We start from the raw sequence: 25,986 nt of genomic DNA, 5'->3' as shown, positions 1-25,986 counted from the left end.
GGTAAGTTCAACGACTGATTTTGCAACGACAGAAGATTTACAAATGAGAGACCCTGTTGGCCGGCGTGTCAACCAGTCAGCAAAGAGTAAAGGGTTGAGAGCACCTACTTAACGTTGTCACACTGTCGCAGGATTTAAATTCCGAGTCGGTGACGACATTCTCTGTATTCAACATTTTATCACTCATAAATCGGCGTGCTTACTCAAAATTCGTTGCGAGACGAAAACTAAGCACTTGTATTAATTAAAAAGAATCCATATCTTAAAAGTGCATCTATTACTTTTAATTTGTGCAAAAATAAATTTATTTATTAAACTTATCAATATATGTACAATATGCTGACAATGAGCAATACAATGAGCATAAATACGTAAATATATATAAATAAAATAAATAGTTTGAAATAGTTGTTACTATCTCTTACATAATGTAGTTATATTAAACAAAATTTATGTTATATAAAAATTATATGACATTTAAATATAAATAAATATTGTATAAAAGATGAATATATTTATACTTTTCTTCAATTAAAATTTATTTTTATTAACTTTTTTTTCAATTGTCATAATTTTAGAGAAGGAAACGCTTATAAAAAAAGAAATACAAAAAACAAAGTTGGGGTATTTATCAGTGACGTATCTATACAAGCAAAGTTTCTATTATTAAAAATATGAAATTTGTTATTAAAAAATATTGAAATGAAATGTATATAACATTTATATAAAATATTTTAAATGAATCAAATTTTATATAACATTGAAAATTTTAAATATATATATATATATATATATATATATATATATAAATTATAACATTAATTAGAAAAAGAAATTAATACTTTTATATTTATATTGAATTTAATATAATTCATAAATATAAAAATTTTAATATTTGTAATAAATATACATTAATTTTTTACTTATTTGAATTTTTCAATTTTTTTAATTTCTCATAAATGGTCAATTGAAAATTTATATGTTAAAAGGAAGATAACCTAAAAAATAGTACAAACCATGCTATTCAAGCTCGTAGTAAGTGCAAGTATCCTTTTTTTAACGAAGATAGAGATTCCCTGTGAGTTTTAGATGGAGAGAAACTTTCATGTAGCTGACTACTCTTTGAGAATTCTTGCATCCCCTATTAGAGAAAAGGTACACCCTGAAGAATCCAGCACTGCGATGCTGCCGGATGGTTGGCGTCAATAATACCAAAGTGACGTAATCCTTTTCGACGTTCGTTATTGGAGGATGTGTCATCCAATGGGGAGGGGTCGATACGGCAGCTGGGAGGCGCGCGCGGTCTCAAAGTGTGCTCCAAGCACGCGTTGCGGCATCGCAGTTCGGCGCGCTAGTAGTGCACTGCTGGAAACACCACGACGAGGTAGATTTGAAAGAGCAATACGAAGAAAAGAGGGAGAACACGCGAAAGCAATACGAGAGAGACGAAGATCGAATTAGATAGTGAGCGCGCAGAGGAAGCAGGGAGGGTGGAACACATCGTGTGTCCTCGGCGCTAGCGTCAGTTATTCGGTTTACCGCTTCCTTGGCGGGTGTAGTGTGCTTACATATTTTTCGACGATTGTTACAACGAATAATTGACATACGCGAAATTATAAACGTACTTGGAGAAATATTTTGTAACGTACGTTACACGATACAGAATAAATCTTTGGACAAGATCTAGTGCCATAGCGCGTAATCCCCATCTCCTTGATGCCATTTGGACGCTCGCATTATTTGGATTAAGATAATGCAATAGTAAGTATGATTGTTTCTTTCTCTATTCTGATTATTGAATGTCAGTGGTCTTGACCGAATTTCATTGAAGAAAGAATTATGGAATTATAGAAAATTTTTTATCATTACACATTTTAAATCGTTACAATCATTTTTCGGAATGTTATATTTTAACTGGCAAACGGAAAATAAAATATTCGAATGATGCTACTATTATAAAATTTAATGATTTATGTGAAGGATATCATAAACATTCTATTATATTTTCTTAGATAAGAAAATAGATTAATAATAATGTATAAAAATAAGAATAATTTTTGATTTTTGACTAGATAATTAATCTTTAGTAAGAAAAATTGTGAAATATTATAGATTTCAAAATATTGCGTGCTTTCCAATTGAATAAACGACATCATGAGAATCATCCAAGAATATTAAATGCCCGGTATCTTTTTAAAAGAAAAACTTGTCTATTTCTGTAATTGTTTAAGATATGTCTTCAGTATAGGTCAAGTTCAGGGGTCAATACCTCATACCCGTTGAATCTTGAATAAAAGTGAATGTCGTAAATGTAACAATAGCACCGCGTACCGGCAGATCGATGGAGGTGCCTGGTGCGCTGGTGAACTTGGAAATTTCCCTAGCACACGCGCACTTCCTGCACCCATGATATTTGCGTATCTATTACATATATTTTGTCCTATACGAACTGTACATGTTTCTATTAAATCTTAAAGTACAAACGTCTAACGTGATGCATAGGATATTTGACGAGTGATGTACCATAATCGAGATACACTGTATGCAAAATATAAAAGATTTGGCATTATTGCACCATATTTTGGCAAGATAATGGAATTTATCCAAATCTTTATGAAGGATTATATAAAAATTACAATTAATAAAATAAAATTACAATAAAATACAATAAAATTACAAAAATACAAATACAATAAAATTAAAATTGATCAAATATAATAAAAATTAATAAATATGTTAAAATTGTTAGTTTAAATTTAAATTAAACAATCAAAACAACTTAATAATGAATAAAATTGAAGAAGTGAAAATGAAATATAAGATATAATCTTATTATGTTATAATTTAATCTAATTTTTATTTTTATTTTTATTTGATTTTATTTGATGATAAAAATATTGCTTTAATTTAAATATTATTAAAGTGCACAAATATAAAAAAAAAAAAGAAATAAAAATTGGAGTCTAAAAAATTTAATATTATTCTTATAATATTATTGAATTTTGTTTGAAAATTCTATTGAAATATATTGAAATTTTATCAAAAGGGAAATGATACATTGTGAAAATAAATGATATAAAGTGATATAAATATATGAGTCGATATACATGAAAAAAAAAAATTTTATTACAATAGTATAGTATGATAAAACGAAACGATATTCTAAAGTGGATCTAATTACATAGCACCATCTATAACAATGAATCAACAATATTTAAGTTGAAATAAATTATAATATATTTTTATAATATATATTTTATATCACTCATTTAATATATACTTAATATAAAAGCAAATTATAAATTACAAAAAATAAAGAATAAAAAATTAAGGAATTAGACAGTACCTTGAAGAATTGATTATCTAAAGAGACTTAACATTGTACCTACGATTATAATTATATTAACAACTATAATACAATGTATAATTTTAAAATTACAATACTTAAATGAGATTAAAAAGAAAAGAAATTAAAAAATGTGAAATTAAAAAATTATAAAATATTTAATAAAGGAGGAAAAATTTTCATAAATGGATTGGTCAAATTATATAATTATATTAATTATCTTATATATCATTTTTTTTTTTAATTTTAAAAGATTGAAACAAAAGAAAGAAGGGTGAGAAAAATAGAGAACGAAATTATTAATAAACTAGGTGAAAAAATCGATCAATTGATTGAAGAACCATATGCAACTGTATAAAGTTTTGGTGATTTTTAAAGTAAGTTTTGGTGATTATTAAAAATCAATTCAAAAAGAAAACTATATAAGACGTGTGATATATGCCAATTGTCGATGGATGAATGCAAATTTTGCTATAGACAACTTACAAGAGACATGATATGATCGTGTCAATTATTAGGTAATAGTAGATCCCCTGTCGAGAATGCTTCGACCCTGATGAGCCTAATAAAAGTGACATCATTATCGCTCGCCACAACGAGCTTTTAACCTACGTGGCTCGCTCTGATTTTCATAATCTGGTTCACATAATCATGAAAGCTCTACCCTCCATTTGCTTTTTTTTTAATGCCAATAGATAATAAAGAGAGAAAGTATTTATAAAAAATATATTTGATGGAAAATCGGCAAATTTTTTTTTTATCTTGCTTTATCATCTAACATTTACATTTAACATTTGTAAATTATGAAAAGAAAAATCTAGCATTTAATTGAAAATGAAAATAGTATTAATTCATCAAAAAAATATTGATTTTAAATTTCATTTGTGATTTTTCTTTAATCAATTTACATCTTGGAATTCTATTTCCTAACATTATAGTTATTATAAGAAAATTTTAATAGATTTAATCCTTTATTTTTGTTATTACATTATACATTCATTTTTTTCATTATTTTTATTATTTAGATCTCAATTTTATAAAATTTAAGAAAATTAAAGTATGACGAATTCTTTTTCTTCTAGACTACAAGAATTTTTATCTAATTTTTATTTATCTAATTCTTTCTTGTCTATTCAATATCAAGAATTATTTTAATAATTATTACATTTTTCAATAAAAATTCACTTTTAATGTTCAAATTTAATCTTATCTTATTGTTTTATCTTATTTTATTATTGTTTTGTCTTATTTCATTGTTTGGTCATAATATTTATAGATAGTAAAAAGAAAAAATATCATTAATATTCTTACTACTATAAATTAAATATTTGAAAAATCGTGAAGCAGAAAAAAGGGTAAAAGGTGTACATACACTCCATTTAGGTTTTACTTTCATAAAATAGACGACGAAGGTCACATTATACGAACCATGTCAGCTAAAAAGATCTTTCAGATATCTTTAAGATATCTCAATAAATTCGAGATCCAATATTTAAGGTTATGTTCTTTTTTCTGGCAAATTAGAAATTACTCGCATCGGAAACACGAAAACCATTCTTCTCCAAGTCAAAGTTTGAAATACTGAATGGAATATCAATGGTGATATAAAAGTTTTCAAATTATCCATAAATTCTATATCTCATAGTTCAAACTCAATGAAGTATTTTGAGAATAAAGAGAAATGCAAAATATTCGAATATATTTTTTCTTAATTCAAAGTTCAAATCTCCTTTCAATTCTTCAAACTTTTGTTTTTTTTCAAGCAACGTGTTTTTCATAAAAAAAAATTTCATAAAGAAATAAGACTTCTATCATATTTTCATTATTCAAAAATTAAAAAAATTATAAATATTTAATGAATCAGAAAAATTTCACCTTTTATAAAAATCTCAAAAGATTTTTTGTTTGTGAAATTTGATTGGAAATGATTCTTCGAAGATTTAGCATTTTCGTTTTATATAAAAATTCCTGAGGAATAGACTTGAGAAGATACTTCCACTTCAAACACGTTAAAATCCAAAAAATTTGACTTCTCACAATTTTCTCATAGAATTCTTCCAATATCTCTTTTTTCTTCTTCAAGTTCTATTCTCGAATAAACGCGAGTTCCCTCGTCGGCCGAGCTCGCAGTTGAACCCGTTTGAATTCATTGAACGTCATCAAGGTATTAGAACGTTTCTCGTGGGCGTGTAGGGGAGCTTCGTATTCGATGGAATAGGTTGGAGCATGGAACGAGTCGGAATTCAAGTACCTGGAAATGTGGTGCAATATGAAAGTGTAAGATCGGTGTAAATAACTACAATGCAGCAATGAAGATTGTAATTATTTATTATTCAGAGCGGCAACGTGTCCCGTTTGTTTCGAGTTTTTCGATTTGAAGATTATCGCTCCATTTTGAATCCTCGAAATTGTGAGAAATAGAATTGTCGAATGGAAACTTTCAACTGATTGTATCCAATCGAATCGAACATAGCGGTTTTGTTTTTAAACGATCGCTTTCTTCTTAACGTTGTTATATACCCGGGATGAATCATCGACCGGGTATCATGAAGTGATTTTTCATTTACAGAGAACGTGATGTTCTCAATTCAGAACAACATATAGGACTGTGTAATGCACAGACGAAAGGGATGATTTTTTTATGAAGGGGATGATTTCTATGAATCAAAAATATAAAATAAAGTCTTTATATATTAAGCTTAATTTAAAAAAAAAAAAAAAAAACTATGTTTTGATTTGTCTTCTTGTAAATATATATTTTTGATTTTGTATATTTATAAATGTTAATAATGATTTGCTTCCTATTATTGATATTATTTTTTATTGATAGTTTATATCATTGTTAAAAAATAATAATTAATGCATTTATTTAATGAATTTTTAAAATTGTTTTGACTTGTTTCATTAAAATTTATAGGATAAAAATACAATATTATGGTTTCTCTTTTTTTCGTATAGCTTCGCATATACATTTCGTAGGGTGAAGATAGGTGACTTAATTTTCATAGTATGGCTTCTGGATATTCTTAATGTTTTAACTTAAATAGTTATTAAAATAGACTTTTCTTAATTTAAATTAATTTTGCTAATTTTATTTTATACAACATAAATATTTAAATTCCTTATATATATAATAATGATACTAAAATGAACTAAAATAAAAAGTAATTATAAAAAAAAGTTTAATTATAAAAATAAAAAAAGAAAAAAGAAAAAATAAAAAAAAAATTTGATAAATATTAATTCTTCTACAGCATTGTATAAGAGATGATATATGCATGAGGTATGATACAGTCAGAAATCTAGTTTATTAGCTTTAATTTGACAGAAAGATCGTTGCCTTGAGATGACACATTGGTTTAATGAGAGGAAGACAGACAATGTAACATTGTAAAGGAAGTTCGTGGAAATCAAGTGTTAGAAACTTTGCTAGATGAGTTCAAGGAATATGATTCCAATCTCTTGGAACGAAACTGAAGTGGAGGATTCATTGAATTGGATCTGAAGGACTCGAGGATTGCTTTCAAATCGGTTTGAATAAACTTTGTGAAATTAAATACGAAGCTTCGTTCATAATCGATTATTCATACGGATTTGCATGAGAGAAGAAATAAAAGCTAATGAACGATAAATTCAATGAAATGAATTCAACACATCATAATAAAAAGATATCATCAATTTTATCATCGATTTTAAATAAATGAAGAGAAATATTATAAACAATTAAGAATAATAGAAGAGAAAAAAAAATATATAAGATTTAAATAATATACAATGTATATTGTAAATATCTTCTGCTATTCAATACATGTACAGAATATTTTAAGAAAATAAAATCGTAGCTTCAAGATCTACAATATTTTTTAAATTAATTATATCGATTCTTTTTTAAAGAAAATAAAAACAATACATCAACACATTTATGAAGACATATGTAGTTAAATTACCAAAACATATATACATATAGAAGTGGTTCTGAAATCTTTAAAGCACCTTTCCACTTCCGGAATAGACATACACAAAAGATACATCACTTGAAATCATTTAAACTTTCCATATAATAATACAATAACAAATAATTGAGAACATATAACTTAGAAACTAACTATTTTTTTCATTATAAAAAATTCTAACACAAAAGAATATATATTCTCAAATTCTTTTATGCACGATACGTTTCGATAATTTCATTAAGTATAGTAATGTTTAAAATGTAAAATTTATCATAATAATGATGACTTGTTTGAATTTCTCTTTATTACAATATGAAAAGATTAATTTAGCTTAATGGAATTTTCATTCATCTTTTACAAATAACTTAGCCCAGTTTCAAAAGATATTTTTGGGGCAAGGAAAATCTTTACGATTAAGTGATTTATTAGAGAGAATTACTCTTCTTTTTGAATGAAAAATAATTAAAAATAAATGATTTTACGTATAACTACTTTCAACATAATTTTCTTCCGAGTGTAACATCAACATGGACAATGATAAGAGAAGGGGATCTTGTTAGTCATAAACTGGTGGTTCAATTTTCAATGCACTCACGGGCAATCGAGCGACGGAAATGAGTTTAACAATGACTGCAGAGAGACGATCCGGTATTGCATAGATGCCCTTGACAGTGATAAATAGATACTATGATAGCCTTGCCGCTAGGATATTCCATATGAAAACAAGGAGAATCTCGATTTCGATTCTTCGACAGCAGATTTTATTATTTTGCAATCTGTTAATATGATGCAATCACGTTTGAAAAAGATTATTTTCTCTTTATACATAGAAATCTCTATGTAGATCGTCCTGTCACTCCATACCAGTCAGTTTGCTACATTAACATGGCAATAACTATAAAATCATACCCAATAACGATTGGGTAATTTCGAATGTTCTTCTTTTTATAGTTTGAATGATTACTGTAGACGATAATATTATATGTTCCATCGATTTGGTAATTGGATTTGGTAATTGAATATAAGTATACATATAGCATGTACAAATTATTATGCTAACAAGTCTTATTATTAGTTTCAAACGCGTGGATGTATTCAATTTAAAATAATTAATATCTGACTCTTAAGCTTTTCAACAGTTTTAATATTTCGTATTGGAAAATATTTATTTTTCATAAATAATATGGCTTAAAATTTTTGCATTCAGAATTGAATTATAAAAGAAATTCCACAAATAAAAATGGGGATATATTGAAGTTCGTTTAAAGAGAATTTTCGGGTCAAGGAAGCTTTCATGGAATCAGTATAGCAAATAACTATAGCAAGATGACCTTTAAGTTGTTAGCGTTTCACTACATGTTCCACAAGTCGAGAATCCAATTGTTAACGATGATAAAATATTCTTGTACTGTGACGCAATTCCACAATAAAAGGAAAAAAAAAGGGGAAAAATTCAGAATGATCACATTCACGTTGATTAAAGGTTCAGAAAAAACCGGTATTACAAGTTATAATGCTTGTTTATATATCGTTTAACTAATTTGCATATATCATCGATTAATAATTGTTTGCTCAAAATAAACTTTGTTTTACTATGTGTATTTCGTAATAGAAATAATAGTATAGTTTATATATTATATATTATATATTATAGTTTATAAATAATCGAATAATGTTCAAACTCTCATGAATTTCAAACGGAGAAGCTGACGCATTCGTGGCACGCAATGAATCACGTTTCTCCTGAGTGTATTATCGATTGCCCAGTAGCAGGAAGTTCTCATCAGGGTCAATTTTCTGAAATTCATTTCTGATGTCTTGATTATGATGTCGATAATAATGGACGATAATAATTGATTAATAGAGATAATATTTCTGCGAGTTTTTACATCTTTGTTGTAAAAATTTTTCTCCATTTTTATGAGTTCTCATGTAATTGGATTTAATTCTATTCTATGTAATTCCTGTGTCACGTAGGTCATTCATGGTGATTCATGGTGATCATCAAAGAAAGCTTGATTTCAAACGAAAAGGATAGAGATATAGATAATTGAAGACAAAGATAATAAAAAACTTCAAAACAATTAATTAATTAATTAATATGGATTTATTAATTCAGTTATGAATTAACTTCTGAATTTAATTATCCGAAAGTAAACTCTGAATAAAAAATCATAGCCATATGTTGACTCAATTAAATTCTTTTTTATTCTAATGATTCAGATAAATGGAATTGTACTAAAAATTTTCATAGTTTTCTATCATTAACTTTAATTGAATTTCTCTGAAATTGAAATTAATTTAACCACGATGAATCATTTTTTAGTCGAGCATACATGAAATTCTTGCAAATAAAAACATATTTTTTACAAATAATATCAGATAAATTGCATTCATCTAAATTTAAATAAACGATTTCAAATTTTTCTCCTTAAATTCTACCAAAATTTTAAATCCTCTCATAGAAAAAAAAAAAAAAAACTAAATTAAACTTAATTAAAGTTTAATAGTCAGTCAACAATCTTGACTCCATTAAATCGTTATTATCCTCGCTTCAACAGGATTCTGTACACAATATATCCCAGTTGAGGGAAACAACAGTGACGAATCAGCAAGCAGTGAAGTTCTTTGTCCCATTGTAGGCGACTTGTGACGACGCGGTAGGGTGTACCTGAGGTGTCTCCTCGTGATGTTTGCTTTGTAGCCGGTAAAATTTACTTCTTCCTCGTCATTACCACAGTCTGAAGTGTTTGTCGCGGCTTTTTCTTTCTTCCTTTCTTTTTTTCCTTTCTCCTTCTCTCTTTCATTCTCTACTCTTTACTTCACACCAATGCCAGGGCAACAGAGAACGAAAGAAGTGGAATAACTACAACTGCAACGCGTGTATGCACGTGGCTAAGAAGCAAAATTGTAAAGTGTTCTTCACTCCGGCGTGGATTGCCATGCGGGGGTGTTATCATGGTAACGCTGATAGCACGACTGTGGAAAGTCGATACCTTTCTCATTTCGTATTCCAAGGCAAGGGTATGCCCTATCTACCATCCTGACATACCAACTGTGACCCTTGTTTACTTTTTCCATTTCTGAATGTGTAAAACTGTGCATAGTACTCCTTCGTTCAAGCCAGTTATGGGAAATTTATTTTAAAATAATTTTTCTCATTATATTTGTACTCAAATTAATTGTTCATATTTATCAATATGATTTATTATACTCATTCACATTTTTACATCTTCAATAATCTATACCGATCTTTTTATAAAACTAATTTGTAATATACGTATAAAACATTTACATATATATAAAAGGAAAATGAAATAGTATCGCAATACCGTTATATCGCTTGCGAATACATATCATTATATTTGTCAAATTAATATGTGGCTAGTATTTACTGGATTAATAACACTTATATTTAACATATATATATATATACACGCATTGGGTATACCGGTGCAGGAAGTGCGTTATCAAACAACGCAACAGTAGTGCAATTGCAATAAGTAGCCCATTAAATGCGGTCGACATTGGAAAATTTTCAGTAATTTTTCTATCAGACACGATAGAACGATTTTCTCACGCAAAGGAATTATTTAATCTACGCATGGATTATATAAATTCGAGGGGCGGTCATGCGTTTCACGAATCGGGCCAGTTTTGTGTTGTACTGTACCATGGCGTGAAAACGAGGCTAACTTCGTTTCAACCATGGAATCGAATTAAATACGACGGAGATCAATCTGATTATTATTTTACTTGAACTTGGAACCGGGAAATTGGAGTAATCCAAGACACGCGAGACTTGGTTCAGATGTTGCACGAATGAAGATATATGATTGTGCGTTCAGAAGGTTTGAAAGGCAGATGTTGAAAGAATATAATTTTACTTTTTTTTATCGACAAAGTGAATATTCCTTCGAGCGATGTAACGAAATTAATGTTAATTACATTTTTTTTTTTTTTTAGAAACGAAAATTTCATTGAAAAATTCCTTTCGAAATAAATATTCAAAGAATATTCATACGATTTCTAGATAAATCCTCGTATCTGGACGATGTTTCTCAGATTAAATTATTTACCTACATTGTTATCGAATTGTACAAATATCAGAATATAACACTGCATTCCGAATAATACTCCGGAATATCTTTCGTCGATCGTATCGGTTTTCGCGAAGGTGCAGGGGACGATAATCTATTTATCAGTGCATATGTGTACCCTAGAGACTGGTCCCTTTCATGCGCAATCGACCAATGCTCGCTCCTTTTACGATATACCAAAGGTTTCAAGTGTCCACCTTTACCGGCCTCTAAAACTCGACCTTCGATGTTCGAATCGTGTTCGTTCACGGTATATGCCAATTTACCTTGTCCTAAAGCATCTAGCTGATTTCACTTTAAAACATCTACGCTTTATCATCTCTTTAAAATGGGATGATGAAGTCGGATCATTTTTAAAATCCTCTTTGAAGTTTTTAAAATTTTTAAAAAAATTCGTAGATAGGTGAGATGAATATGAATGTTAAATAGGTTGATTATGGAAAAAAAAAGAGAGAAAAGAGTGCTGTCGCGATAATAATGAAAAATTGTGTCATAATTTAATGATGCCATAAGTAGGCACGTGATACTAAATGGTAATTGGAATACAAGTTAACGTAGGTAATGATTGTAAAGAGTGAACAGCGCAAATAACATTTGCCATTTGGCCCTTCACTTTGTAACGTTTCTTACGATAATTTTTCTATTAAAAATTAATTTTAAATATTGCAAATTATTAAACGATCGAATAAAATATTGCATAAAAAGAACGTAAGAAAAGAAATAAATTTTTAAAAATTTTTCTTAATCTTTTTTAAAGCAACATTCTCTCTCTTCACTTACCATTATCGATCATCTAATGGCGATAAGCAATGTATCTCCAATGGACAAATACAACTGTCTTTATCACGTTTCGATCACGATTTACATTACACAGTGATTCCATCACAAAGTAAAAGATTTAAAATAAATTCTGAGTGTACTATTCCCACGAGCCTCGAAAACCGTATTCGATGAGGAACGAAAGAGCAATCTACGGTCAGAGAATGGCCAGACTTTCTCTAAAATTACTAGCTCTAGGAGATCGAAGGTATTTCAAAGCTAATTTAGCGTGAAAGTCAATTATCTAATTTCATCGGTAACGTTTCACCGTAAATGCACGCCGGTATATCGCGTGATTTTAATTTTTTTTTTTTTTCTAACTCTAATCCGTATCATCGGGAGAAAGGTTTCTTTAATTAGAGCAATCTTTATAGAGAACGATTTTATAAGATACAATTTGACGTTAAATGTTAAGGAATTACCGTGGAATCGTTTTGAATTCCGTGGTCGAAATTTGTCGAAATCCTCGAAACTCATTGGAGTTTAGTGCCAAGAAAGGTCAAAGACCTTTTTATAGTTCCAACAGGAGATCGTATCTCTTCTCGTTACTCCTTTAGAAAGTGGCATCTATTGGACGAAAAACTTTGTAGTAGGTTGTACTTCTCTTGAATAGTCGTTCAAATGGAATATTTGTTTTCACTTGATGATGAAGCACGATGAAGAAAGATGCAGAGAAAAAGCGTTTCATTAGTAGTTCGTATTTATCGTGGCATAGCATGTTTAATACTGAATCAAATTAAATTTATACGATTACGAAAAAGAAACTTTCTTGAAAGATGAAGACATTTACAAATCGATTGATATGTACAATCACGTAATCCAGCATTTTAGTTGGGAATAAAAACTTCTCATTAAGATTTTTTTTAGAAAACATTGTACAATCGATTCCAATTTGTTAAGAATTTAATTTAAATGTTTATAAACATTTTCATAGTGATAACTCTAAAAATATAATCCATATCTCTCGAATTTTTTTTATTATTAAACCAAAGAAAGAGTTTGATATGTATTCTCGAATTACGTTATACGTTCCAACGTTATATAAAGGATGTATGGTTGTCATAATATTGCATCGATTGATCTTGAACAAACGAGTATTAATTCTTTAAAAATAGAATCATCTCGAATAAGAGATATACTTTTAACATTATATAAACGTATTGAATTATCATTCCAGTTTACGATGCTTTTTTTTCTTTCAAGAGCAGTCATTATGGATTATGACCACCATCCACAATGTGTAATGCAATTATCATTCCTCTATCGATTCACTAATAACGAAAATAATTGAGATAATAAATCATGTTACTGTTATAAAATAATAGTTGCAATAAGAATACATACACTTCTCTTCACATAGTTGAGACAATATACGTAACGACACGTACGCACCATCCTATTATCACGAAGAATGCCTTAAATTTTCATGCAGGCTCGCAGAAATAATCACAATCCTCCCATTGCGGCGTCTCCTTTTCGTCGTCTCAGACGTTTATGTACCTTCTGGTGCGCGATGATCTTAATTAAATAAACTTTACGTGCCGGTATGTGCCCGACTCGATGTATAAAAGTTCCGTACCAGTTAAGGTCAGTAGGTCGGCGTCGTATCAAATGAAATATACGAATCCAACCCGACCGAATTGCACGAAGGACGATGTCGGCGTGTTAATAATGCATGCGGCACACATAGCGCACAACATATAGCCTCTTTCCCTCTTGTCTGTAAATCTTGTCAATCGTGCACCTTGAAGGCATCATCGTCATCCGTGACTAGGGTGCACGCAGTTTTTTCTTCTCTTTCCTCTCTTTCTCTCACCTTTCTCTTTCAGTTTCATTATGTTTGCTCTCGACTCGCGGCTCTCGATCCCTTTGATGTATCGTGTATTTGATATCGAATCGCGTGGTCGCAACCAATCTATCTTGATGAAAGCCGCAACGAGAGAAACCTGCTCTTTCTCTCTCTCTCTCTCTCTCTCTCTCTCTCTCTCTCTCTCTCTCCCTCTTTCGATGGCAATCGATGTCCGTTTTTCATGGTCACTTTGGGGAAAATTGAATTTTGCAGGGGTTGAAAAGAGGATGCTCCATGTTTTCGTGATCAAAAGAATAATGATCGAAGCGTTTTTTTTTTTTTTTAAATAGAATAGGTCAAGTTTCGATAGATTAAATAATTTTCTCTGTAAACGATGGAAATTTATCCATGGTGATCTCTTGATAATTGACTTATTATCGAAATTCTAATTAATATTCGATTTTAATAATCTAATTCCACTAACCTATTTATCGCGTCAAATACACGATAAGTTTTCTCTATTATGAATTAAAATATTCGTTTCTAGCTACATAAAAAAAGCAATTTCATCCAACTCGTTTATGTCTATACCCTCGAAGCTGTAGTTATTCCGAATCGTTGAACGTGCCAAGCGATTTCGAAAGGAAACGCAACGATTAAATCGGCAATTTACTCTCCCTCGGTGTGAATCGCACGGAAGCCGGAAAATGATGTAACCAGAATTCCACAATGGACCGTGATCCTCATGGTGAAACGACTCGCAACCTAGACAAGACTTACGCGACAGAAAAAGGGGAAAAGGATAATAATTCTCCATGCATACACGTAATAGGCTATTTACGTGAAACGAGCAGATGGAATAACGTTTCGTGAATATAAATTTTCTTGGTTTCGAACAGAAAGAGAGAGAGAGGAAAAAAACGGTAAAACGGTTATTATTGAAGCTCTTTAACTTGTATTCGAGACATTATCGAGGTTGGCGCTTCGCATTATCGGTAAAGTAACTGGTTGCAAAGTAACTTGTTGACAGACCACCTACTATGTAGACACCACCTCTTTATCCTATTATTTTCGGTCGAACGATGATAAGCTAGATTTGGTATCTCTCCAGTGTCACGATCGAGTGTCTGTAGAGTATTTTTTGATTCGATTTGTTTCTTTTTTTTTTTATGGTAAAAAATCTTTTCTGCATATTTTTTCGTATGTAAAAATAATTATTCCGGGCAATTTTCAAATGATTTTAAGTTCCCTTTTTTGTTTAATGTAATAATTTAGCTTTAATAAAATATCCTATGTATGGAATTTTTGAAAATAAAATATGACATAAAATGGTAAAAAAAAATGTATATTGTTTCTGTGTTACTTTCATAATTCTTTTCTATTCTACGTGTGGACTAATTTCCATGTGCATTCTTAGAATCAATCAGATATTCAGATAACATATATTTTAAAATAAATATTCAATCTCTTTCTCTCATTCTCGATCTTCAAATACATATATCATTTACAGATCTTCACCAAATAATCTATAAGCTTATCTGACCATGTATAATATATAATATCATTTCTTGTATTTTCAAATAATCAAATCTTCTTGACCAATTAATAATATTCGTGAATTGATAAGTTAAAAATTTTATTTATAACTTATAAAATTTAGATAAATTTTTTTTTTTCAAATATTTGCTCGAGTATTCTTAGTATTCCTCATTATTAGCGATCCTAGTTTCGAAATAAATTCGATATTTGATGAATTTGGAACGTACAAATTCAGAATACGGTATTTAAGTATCGAATTTAATTTTTAAAATATTCCTCATTTTATTCGAACTGTTGGAACACTTCGATAATAATCTAGCAACGATCTCGTTGATGTTTTATAAAATCACATCTATGTAGGACATACTTCCATTTTGGAATATAAATGGAGAGATGCAGCTAGAGATTCGACAGAAGATACCTCGTTTTCGAGGCTAATTAAATCACGAGCGACTGGTCGTTCAATAAAACCGCTCGGCTGATCGAACAACTGGAAATAGAACGACGGGAAATTCTCACAGCTGATCCATAATGTATCGAAATCTAAGAATTCGAATTAAGATTAATGAGATTATACATTTTTAAAAATTATTAAAACAAATTAAAAAGAAAAGAAAGAAAGAAAAATAGATAATCAAACTTTTAAATTTATAAAATAACGAAATAAAATGAAAGCATGCATTAATTAAAGCATGTTAATAACATGAAAGAATCGCTATAATATTGAATATTTTTGAATTATAAATATATACAATAGATTACTTAAAAAAAAAAAATCATAATTTAATACAATATTATCGAATTACTTCCGTATAAATATAAATAATCAGAAAATAAAATAAAAACCAACATTTCTGATATTAATTAGGGAAACCCAACAATCTTTTTTATAAATTATTGAATAGCAATTAAAATACTGAAAATAAAAAGAAAAAAATTATTACTTCTTGATAAAAACTCATTGCAAACAGACAGATTGCAGAAAAATTGGGGGAGGGAAAAACAGGAAATATCGATTGAACGATCACAATTCAATACGATCAATTTATAAAAATGAATTCTTTTGAAAAACGATTTCTTTTGAGCCCATAGGTATTCTCATTTCGATTTGGGGAGAGCAAGGTGGGGAATTTTATTGCTTGATCGTTCAACATGCTCGACCGACCATCACTGAGTCTAGCCGTTCCACGTAGGAACGCACAATACGCGATATCTCCACCAGGTCAGAGCCCTTTTTCGATCGTTCGATCGAAAGCAGCAACAATACCGATGCATCCGCGGGAATCCGTGGGGCAGAACGGAAACGTTTTGTTAAACTATGAGTAAACACAAGGGTATTCCACGCTACCTACCTACGATCTCGCTCATCAATACAAATACGAAATAAAATACTGCCATCTTTAGTAGTCGATAGGTCTTTTATCATTTTCTTTGTGCCGTTCCTTTACAAACTTCGTTTCAAACTTTCTAACTTTGCTTGAAAAGGTAAAAAGATGAAACTCCAAACGTTGCAACATATTTTGGGAAATGTTAGATAGAATATTTTAAACAGGACAGAACAGTATCACACGATTTTTAATCTATCAAGTAGCGTGGAGTAAAATTGTAACTATCGATATATGTCGATGTTATGAGATATACGAGATATCTCATATGATATATGAGATTTCATATAATTAAAATATCAATAATGAGAAAAGTAAGATAGAGTTGTAAATAAGGTTTTGTGAAAGATATATATATATATCTTTAATCTATAAATCTTATAATTAAATGAATCGAAGGATCACGTGTCTAGGATCAATTTAAAAGAATTAATGAAATTTCAGGGATCATGGGAATAGAATTTAATTATCGGATAGTGTATTTGGAAATTTCCATCTTTGAAATTAATTTATGTAATCATAGTTTGCTCAAATAAATTAATTTTTTCGAAACTGACAGGACAAATTATTGGATAAATTTCAATAATTTTTATAAAAAAATACAGTTATAACTATCTTATAACTTTCTATAAGATAAACTTCATATAAATGGAGATATAATATCGTATTTTGAAAAATACAATTTTTCTCTTTTTAACATAATATATAGTATTATATGTATAAATTTTTTTCTAAATGGGCCGAATTTGTAATTAATTGAACGAATTGTAATTCAAAACGAATGTTTCGAAATATTCGTTTAAAACAAAAGATTCGATTTGAATTTTTTATTTCAAAGTGAATGCAAGATCTTTAAATTGAGTGTTTAAACGCGGAGCACTTTGCCGCATAAAATTGCATCATTTCTTAAATGAAATTGATCCCGGTCGCGATTCAGGATCACTTGGAATGAAAAACACAGATGCTCTTTTGTTCCCTCTAGCTACAACGTCACGCTTTTGTTCAGCTTTTTACGCAATGGAACAAAGAGCATCCACCTCTCTTTGTGAACCCTAATCTATTTTACTCGCCAAACTAGATTATGGAACAGCCCTCCTTACAATTTGGAATTATCCCAAAAATCGACCAAGTCTTTCAAATATATACTTGCTTATTTATTTTTTTTTTTTGTCTAAAGAATATAAATCGTTTGAAAAAAATATTTAAAATTCTCTTATTTCTTTAATCCACTACTAATTATTATTAGTATCAAATCAAAATAATTTCGAATTTATTTTATTTTAATCTATAATTAAAAATTTAATATAATTATTTAATAAAAATAATATATTTATATAATATAATGTATTCTACGTATATTTTATAGGAAAAAGTTATACTCATTAATAAAATTAAATAACGTAACCTAACTGTTCTCTATGACTCAAAAATATGAGTCACGGATCAACAGATCAATAACCCAAGACGAATAACTCAAAGAAATAGTTTTCAAAGAAATTAATTTCTTCCAATTTATTCATCAAACATTTAATTAAATCCTTTAAAAGATAAAAATTTCTCTAAACTTCCCCCATAATCATGTTAGAATTTTCCCATTTCATATTAAATCGGTCGCAATAAAATACTATTAGATATCGCATAAAAGTTGAGTTAAGTTTACTCTCTTGCCCATGTTCATAGATAACTTTAGAAGTCAGTCAAGCGAGATCCTAAAATGAAAAAGCAAAGAATTGTACGCAGTGGGGCACGAGCGTTATAAAATAAGTGTATTATCACGTAAACGGATATGCCACGGAACCGTTACAGTAACTTCTATGTATATTGAAGATATATATATACCAGGTACACCTTGAAAGGAAACTAGTGCGTTCATGCTTCCTTCCAGACTAACATTTTTACGACCGAACCTTTCTTTTTTTTTTTTTTTTTCCAACTCGATATTATATTATTTTATGAATCTCCGTTAATGATGGTTAAAGCTGCGACTTCCGTTACATCATTAACTGCGAATGCGTAGACGAGCATGACCGATTAAGTTTATAAAAAATTTTGACAGACAAAAATTGTAATTTCTTTTATAAAACGAGAAAAAGTAATTTTCTCTGTTATATTTATTCGAAAAAAATAAATTATTGATCAAAATTATTTTAAAATCGCAAAAAATTCGGACAATCGATTTTAAAATTTTAATATTTTAATATTAAGTTGAAAATGTTTTAAATCTGAGATGTTTTAAATAGTGAGATAGAGTCTATCGAAAAATAAAAAATCAATTGCTCCAAATTATTATGGACTGATTTCAAGAAAAATCTCTTCTTTTTCAACATCTATCTATTATTAAAATAATAACTTTGGATCGTCTAACTATATAATATTATCTAGAAATTGCTAAATATAAAATATCCTTATAAAAAGAAACTTAAGAAATACAGGAAATCATATATTAACACGTTCCATGCAGTGTAGCTTGAAGGTAAAATTTCCACTGACCGAAGAAAAATATTCAAGGTTCATTTTTTCAACAAAATATATATATGCAAAATATACTATAAATTTTAATTTGTCGCTACTTTTTTACAATTAAATATTTTTATTATAAAATTATAATTTCTTTTTCCTTTTTAAATTCTATGGATATTCTTAATTTATTTAAAAAATTTAAATAACTAAGAATCTCTTAAGAATTTATGTATGTATTACTATCTTTTTACAACTAAAAATTTTATTATAAATATTCGATTTCCTTTTAAAGTCTATTGTTTGATGTTTTTAATTCCTCAAAGAATTTAAAATCGTTTCTACTTTTCGAGAATTCGAGACATTTTATCGTAAATTCTTGAATTTTTCTCGAATTTCTGTCGATATTATTAACTTTGTACAAAATTATATAAAGTTTTAATTCTTAAACTCTGAGAACTTCCAAAGAAATATACTCTATGAATAATATGTAAGAAGTCAAAAACAGGAAATTGATAAAATAAAAAGAATTGACCATGAATACGATATGGCAATGAGAAAATATTTTGGCTCGATCACAGGACACTCTAGAAATATTCGCGTGTTCGTTTCGTTTTCTTGCCATTAACTGAAGCGAAAACACATGAGGCGAAGTAGGAGATCCAGTTATACGCGAGCTGTGTTAAAGATACGCTCTGTAAGCAGAAACATAATCGCAAAGAGGCAAGGTATTACTGTTACAAAAGTTAAGGTCGCTATAAAACGTGTTGAAACGTTGCGTAACATTGTATTTAAAAATTGGAAACTTGGCTCATTTTTGAGAATACCATGCATTATATAAAAAAAAGCAAATGATGATAGATCACTTTGTCGGAAACAATTATGTTCAGTTTAAAAAAGAAAAATAATGATAAGAAAAAGGAAGAAATATACATTGCCTTAAAATATGGCAAATGATAATGTATTATTTTTGTAAAAAAAAAAAATATTATCTATAATTGATTTTTTGAAAAAAATTTTTCAAAATGAACAAATTAAAGCAATTCTCAAACTTCAAAGAATTTTACCCTTAAATAAATTCTCTTACTTAATTTTCTCTCTAAGACAGAAATATTATCAATTATACAAATCAATAGAGTAGAGAAAATATTCTTATTTTTAGAACATTTTAAATATTGTTATAATTTTTACTTTTGCATATCTCTAAAACTACCCGAATAAAAATTAATTCCACGCAATGTTAAAAATATCCTCGAAGAAAATGATGAAGCTTCAATCCATTAACAATATACACAGCTAATAAAAAAGCTAATAACGCACACGATGTTAAATTTGCCGATATTTTTTTTTCTACGGTGCAAGCTGAGCCTTATTATCTCAAATTACCTCTAAATTAGCTTGCTGTATCGTAATAACGATCTTATTAGAGCTCGTCTCCTTCGTTCACCACGTGTTCAACCCTTTCCTGGATTAGATATGAACACACTCTTGAACTTCCTCTTGAACATATGGATTTTGCGAATAGCTCGCACAAAAAATTATTCTCTTCACAGGCATTTTTACTTCTTTTCTTTTCCTCTTTTCTCTCTCTTTTTTTTTTTTTTCTTTCTTTTCATTCACAATGACGTTAAAACGTTAAAATTGCAGATGTCTTGGCAAAGGGTCTTCCTCGCTGTAGGACTATTCGGTGTTCTTCTATTGCTGACGAATGCAGACAACAGCGTGCACATCCTGTCAAAGTACCAATTGATCACTTCGACCACCCTGAATTGGCTGCCCCGCACCCATTATGATGGCTCCAAGGATATAGTCATTGGTGGTTTCGAGATCGAAAAAGTGGAAGGTATGTCGAATTAGAGGAGAAAACAGGATGAAATATAATCTTTTCGATGGTTAACTTTGTCAAAAAGTCTTAATTTTTGTTATGAAAAAGCATTGAAATATAAAATGCATTAAAATAAATTAGCTTTTTATACATATTGTATTATAATCATCATAAATGAATTAATCTTAAGAACTTTAATTAATTATTTATTTATTTATTTAATTAAACATTGTTTTTCTAATATCCTTCAAATTTTATAGTAAAAATTGAAAAAAAAAATAAAAAATAAAAAATCTTTTCGAAATATTTAAAAGAAATGTAAATTCGAAGAAATTGTGTTTAAAAGCTATAATATTTTATTATAAACAAATATTTATCACCGTTCATGAAAATCTCATAATTAAGATATATCCTTAAGTCGAAATCAAGCAAGTATCCGACCACTTGTGAATGGTAAGGTATATCATTTACATCCGGAAACACTCCTGCACGGTTGCACAAGCTCGCGTTAATTTCCCGTTCTTACTAATTGCCGCTAAGCATCGCCTCGAAGCAACATCTTCAAAAGAGCCCATGAATTAACTTTTCTCGCCTATACACCTGGCCCAGACGGGATTATTCTCTCTTGACAATATCTTGACAATATACAATTCTCATCTCCTTCATCCCCCCCCCCCCCTTGGCTGGATAAAAATATCCAACCGTTCTCGTCTCTTCCGATAAAAATCCGTCGACATTTATTTTTTTCTTTTCTTTCTTTCTTTCTTTTTTTCTTTCTTTCTTTTTTTCCGCAGACGACTCGTTCAACAATCAAGCAGACAAATCAGAAAAAAGAGTACCCCTGTACGTATGCAGGGTATTGCACACGACTGTCTGGGTGGCTGGTGCCCAAAGGGGTAACGAGCAACGATGCACCGTGACGATGCACGGTACCGTGCAATCGTACGATAAATACGACTTGCTCGAGAACGTGAAGAGTGCAGCACGCGTCAACTGGGAGTACTTGGACAAATACAAACCCACCCCGTTGGGAGCTGTAGCAACGGAGAAGATGTTCGTCGCCCGACACCTAGCGGAAATCCCCAAGAACACATCGGTGGCGAGATATACCCATTATATCGGCACCTTGGCCACCAACGACAACATTCTAGAGAGTATCAGCTACGTGAAAGATGTAAGTAATTGCTACGCGGTTCATGTAGCGTGGAGCATGGTGTTCTCTCTCTCTCTCTTTCTCTTTCTCTTTTTCTTGAGGAAGAAGGATGTTTGTAGTTGAGATTGCAATGCTTGCGTTTCACGTTTGTAAGGTGGTAGAGGGATTTAAGCCATTCATATCATGGAATAAAAACAGACTGAGGATTAGCGAGGGTTAGTCTCCTCTTTTGGATGTTTGCTTGGATGATGGAAATTGCAATGCCCGTAATCGAGATTTGTTAATGGAGAGTGGTGGAGGGGATTGAAACGAGAAACAAGAGAGGAGGGTGTTCCTTTTCAGATGTGAAGTAGTTGCGGTTGAGAAGCGTTTATGGGTTGGTTTTCAGTCAGAGAATTGGATGAAAACGGGGCATTGCCACCGGGTTTTAAGATTTGCGGTGAATTAAAACCCTTTGCAATTTGAGTGGCAGTGATTTATATTCGATGCAATAGCAGTTTCAAAAGTTGTTTTGTATATATTTTTATTATATGTTTTATAAATATGTTAAAACTGAAACATTTATTTAATGTGAAATAGGAAAGGATTGATGTAGGATGTAGAGCAGGAAAATATAGTTGTTAATATAATAATTAATTGTAAATAACGGATAAATGAACTGATATCATTTATCGGCTACGTAATTGATTGATACTTATTTTAAATTAGAAGAAATTTGTTATTTTAATTAGAAAGTTAATATTATTTCAAAACGTGAATTGCATCTCAATATTGTATAAAATAAAAATTAAAATATTGAACTATATATAAATTTTTTTTTTAATAAAATATAATTAAAAAAGCATTATATTTTTTTCCATTAGGATGGTACAGAAGGAATCGCAAAGAGTGGTGATGTTCTGGTCGAAACGGAACCTATCTATTATAATCTGACGATGGTTAAATTAAGTTGGCCTAAAAAACGAGTGACCAAAATGTCAAATAATCCCTGTATATTTGATAACGCGACGATCGTCAATAATGGACCGGAAGCTGCAAAAATGGCGAAAGCTTTCACTTATACGTACAATTATTCTATGTACTGGGGTCAAGGTCACGCCATTCTGAAAGGCCTAAATACATCAATTATATTGATGAATGGTACGACTTTGCCACAAATAATGTGGGGTACAAAGGAAACTAGTACTCGTACTGATGCATATACGTGAGTATTTTCTGTATCATTTAAAATAAATCAATTAAGAGTATATGAGAAATAACAGATTTTTTATACAACTAATTATTAACAGCTTTTAAATAATATTAAATAATTTATTTGATTTAAAAAATTATACTTTATGTCATGAACATATTTCTAATTATTATCATTATATAAATATAATATTATATTATATTCATTTAATATATTAATATTTATTTAAAATAGGGTGGAAATAATCCTCGAACCCGGTACAGGAATAAACGTTACTCTAAAAGGTTATTGTATCGATATGGAAGTACCCTATTCTGGAGCCTTAATTTCGCATTACGAAGATGGAGAGACCAAATCTCGTGTAATAAGCGGTATTCGCAGCGAACAAACAATATTTGATGTAAAACCCGAATTTGGATCTATCTATTTCCTTGGAAATTACAGTTTAGTTCCTACAACTACCGCACCACCAACAACGGAACCGAGCACTACTACTACTACTACCACAATTTCTCAAAACATGAGCAAAGATATTCATCGTGATCATAACATAGATGATAACGAAGATCACGATGAGAACATGATCATACCGCCAAAAAAATCGGATATATCTAACATGCAAAGCGACGATGGTGGACCGTTGTCATTGAAAAATAAAGTAGAAACGACGCACTCTGGAACATTTCTATTTAGAATAAATTTAGAGATGTTTATAATTTCGTTAATAATTATCGTCCATAGAATTACGTGAAATAATTACAACTTTAAAAATATTCTAATTACCTAAGTTGCAATAGTAATATATTCGTAGAGAAAAACATTGTCCAGAGATTACAAAAGAAAATACACCAAAAAAAAAAAAGGAAAAAAAAAAGGAATAAAAAAGAAAAAAATAGAAGAACAAATCACACCGAAATATTGCTGTAATTTCGTACATATAGCAAGTGTGGATATGAAATAAAAAAGCTCCTTCGTTATAAATTGCTGATCAGTCAGAATGCCATGTCAGAGCTGACATAGTGCTTGCCTTTCAAAGATGAATAAAAAATACTTCATATTTTATATATATATATATATATATATATATATATACACATTTAGGATAGCGAAGAATATCTTAACGATGAGCTAGTCTCATGACGAATGTTAAGTACAAGCGATCGCAGCCAACATATATATGGATATGTTAACAATTATGGATCGTTAACATTTACCTCTATATTGTTGAATTAACTGATGAATGTAAACTAATGACATTCCGTCTTTAAACTAATCTTGCTGTGAATCGATTTTCCAGTTAAACTATTTTATGCCTTCGCAAAGTGTACATTCTAGAATCTTCTCTGGGAAAAATTTTGAAGAAAAGCTTTGAATGGAAAAAAGAATAAAAAAGAAAAGAATGATATCCTTTTTTTGAGAGAGACGTATTCAAAAAGAGTTTACAATTACCACAGGTATTATTTCGGACAACTATATATGTATATAAGAATGTGTATAGCTTCTAAAGGAAGCTTTTAATGAGTAAACGAATGGAAATTGAAGAATAATGAAAGAGAATAAGAATGTGGAGAAACAAAGATTCGCGAATTAATGCAGTTATATATTTTTGAAAGTGCAGTATAATTTTAGAAAATTGTAAGATTTATAAAGGTGTAACAAATAAGAATATGTAGAGTTCAGGTGGATGGGTACGTGGTATTTTTCCAACGCTATTTTAATATTATTTAATCGACTGATGTAAAGCTTTGAAAGACCCTTAGATAAAACAAAAAAAAAAATAGTAGGATTTGCTACGTAATAATAATAATAATAATAATAATAATAATAATAATAATAATAATAATAATAATAACAATAATAATAATAAATAATAATAACAATAATAATAAAGTGCACACTATTTGAAAATAAATAATAATATGGAAATTTTCAAATAATATTAAAGAATTAAAAAGAAGCTATTAATATTTCTATAATTATTTGAAATGATTTCTTCTGAATACAGTAAAAATAATACAATATTTTGTGTACCCATCTGTCTCATGTAAAGTGATAGGCTTGCAGATTCCTAAAAAATAATTATTAATGGAAATTGTAATGGCAAACGAATGCAGTATTTTAATTTGTATAGATATGTTAATAACTTGTAAAGTACATTTGTTTGATAAGAAAACGAGAAATACGAATTTATTTAAAAACTACATTTAATAGTTTAAACTTGGTTTTGCATTGGAAGTTTGGAAAATAAAATAGTATTTATCATACATTCGTTACATATTCTCGATATTTTCTTAGTACATTTGTATATATATAACATAATTTCTATATTTCTTCTTATTAGGAATAACTGTTACGAATTTATTTAATCATTTATAGTTAAGAACGGTAAATAATATTGTATGAATTATTCATATTTTATTACATTATA

The 25,986-nt window shown here is 29.4% G+C and overlaps 2 protein-coding genes across 2 annotated transcripts in view; one reads left to right on the top strand and one right to left on the bottom strand.

Annotated features, from left to right (window-relative positions):
• The window catches only part of LOC122712661 (mitoguardin), a 31,976-nt gene that overhangs the window by 3,985 nt on the left and 2,005 nt on the right, over positions 1–25,986 (bottom strand). The gene's annotated exons all lie outside the window — the stretch shown is intronic.
• On the top strand, positions 1,059–24,609 carry LOC122712662 (protein unzipped). Its single transcript, XM_043932470.1, has 5 exons — positions 1,059–1,761; positions 21,036–21,231; positions 22,008–22,387; positions 23,230–23,570; positions 23,793–24,609. The coding sequence occupies exons 2-5, from the start codon at positions 21,036–21,038 to the stop codon at positions 24,307–24,309; spliced, it is 1,434 nt and encodes a 477-aa protein (XP_043788405.1). The 5' UTR covers positions 1,059–1,761; the 3' UTR covers positions 24,310–24,609.

Source organism: Apis laboriosa, unplaced genomic scaffold (genome assembly GCF_014066325.1).
Source record: "Apis laboriosa isolate Shangri-la unplaced genomic scaffold, ASM1406632v1 scaffold204_cov149, whole genome shotgun sequence".
In the NCBI taxonomy this organism is placed as follows: domain Eukaryota; kingdom Metazoa; phylum Arthropoda; class Insecta; order Hymenoptera; family Apidae; genus Apis; species Apis laboriosa.
This window is presented reverse-complemented; position numbering and strand designations above follow the sequence as displayed.

Coding starts and splice junctions, on each gene's coding strand:
- LOC122712662 (XM_043932470.1), top strand. CDS start 21,036: ATGTCTTGGCAAAGGGTCTTCCTCGCTGTAGGACTATTCGGTGTTCTT. Junction 21,232..22,007: donor CGAGATCGAAAAAGTGGAAG/GTATGTCGAATT, acceptor TTTTTTCCGCAG/ACGACTCGTTCAACAATCAA. Junction 22,388..23,229: donor GTATCAGCTACGTGAAAGAT/GTAAGTAATTGC, acceptor TTTTTCCATTAG/GATGGTACAGAAGGAATCGC.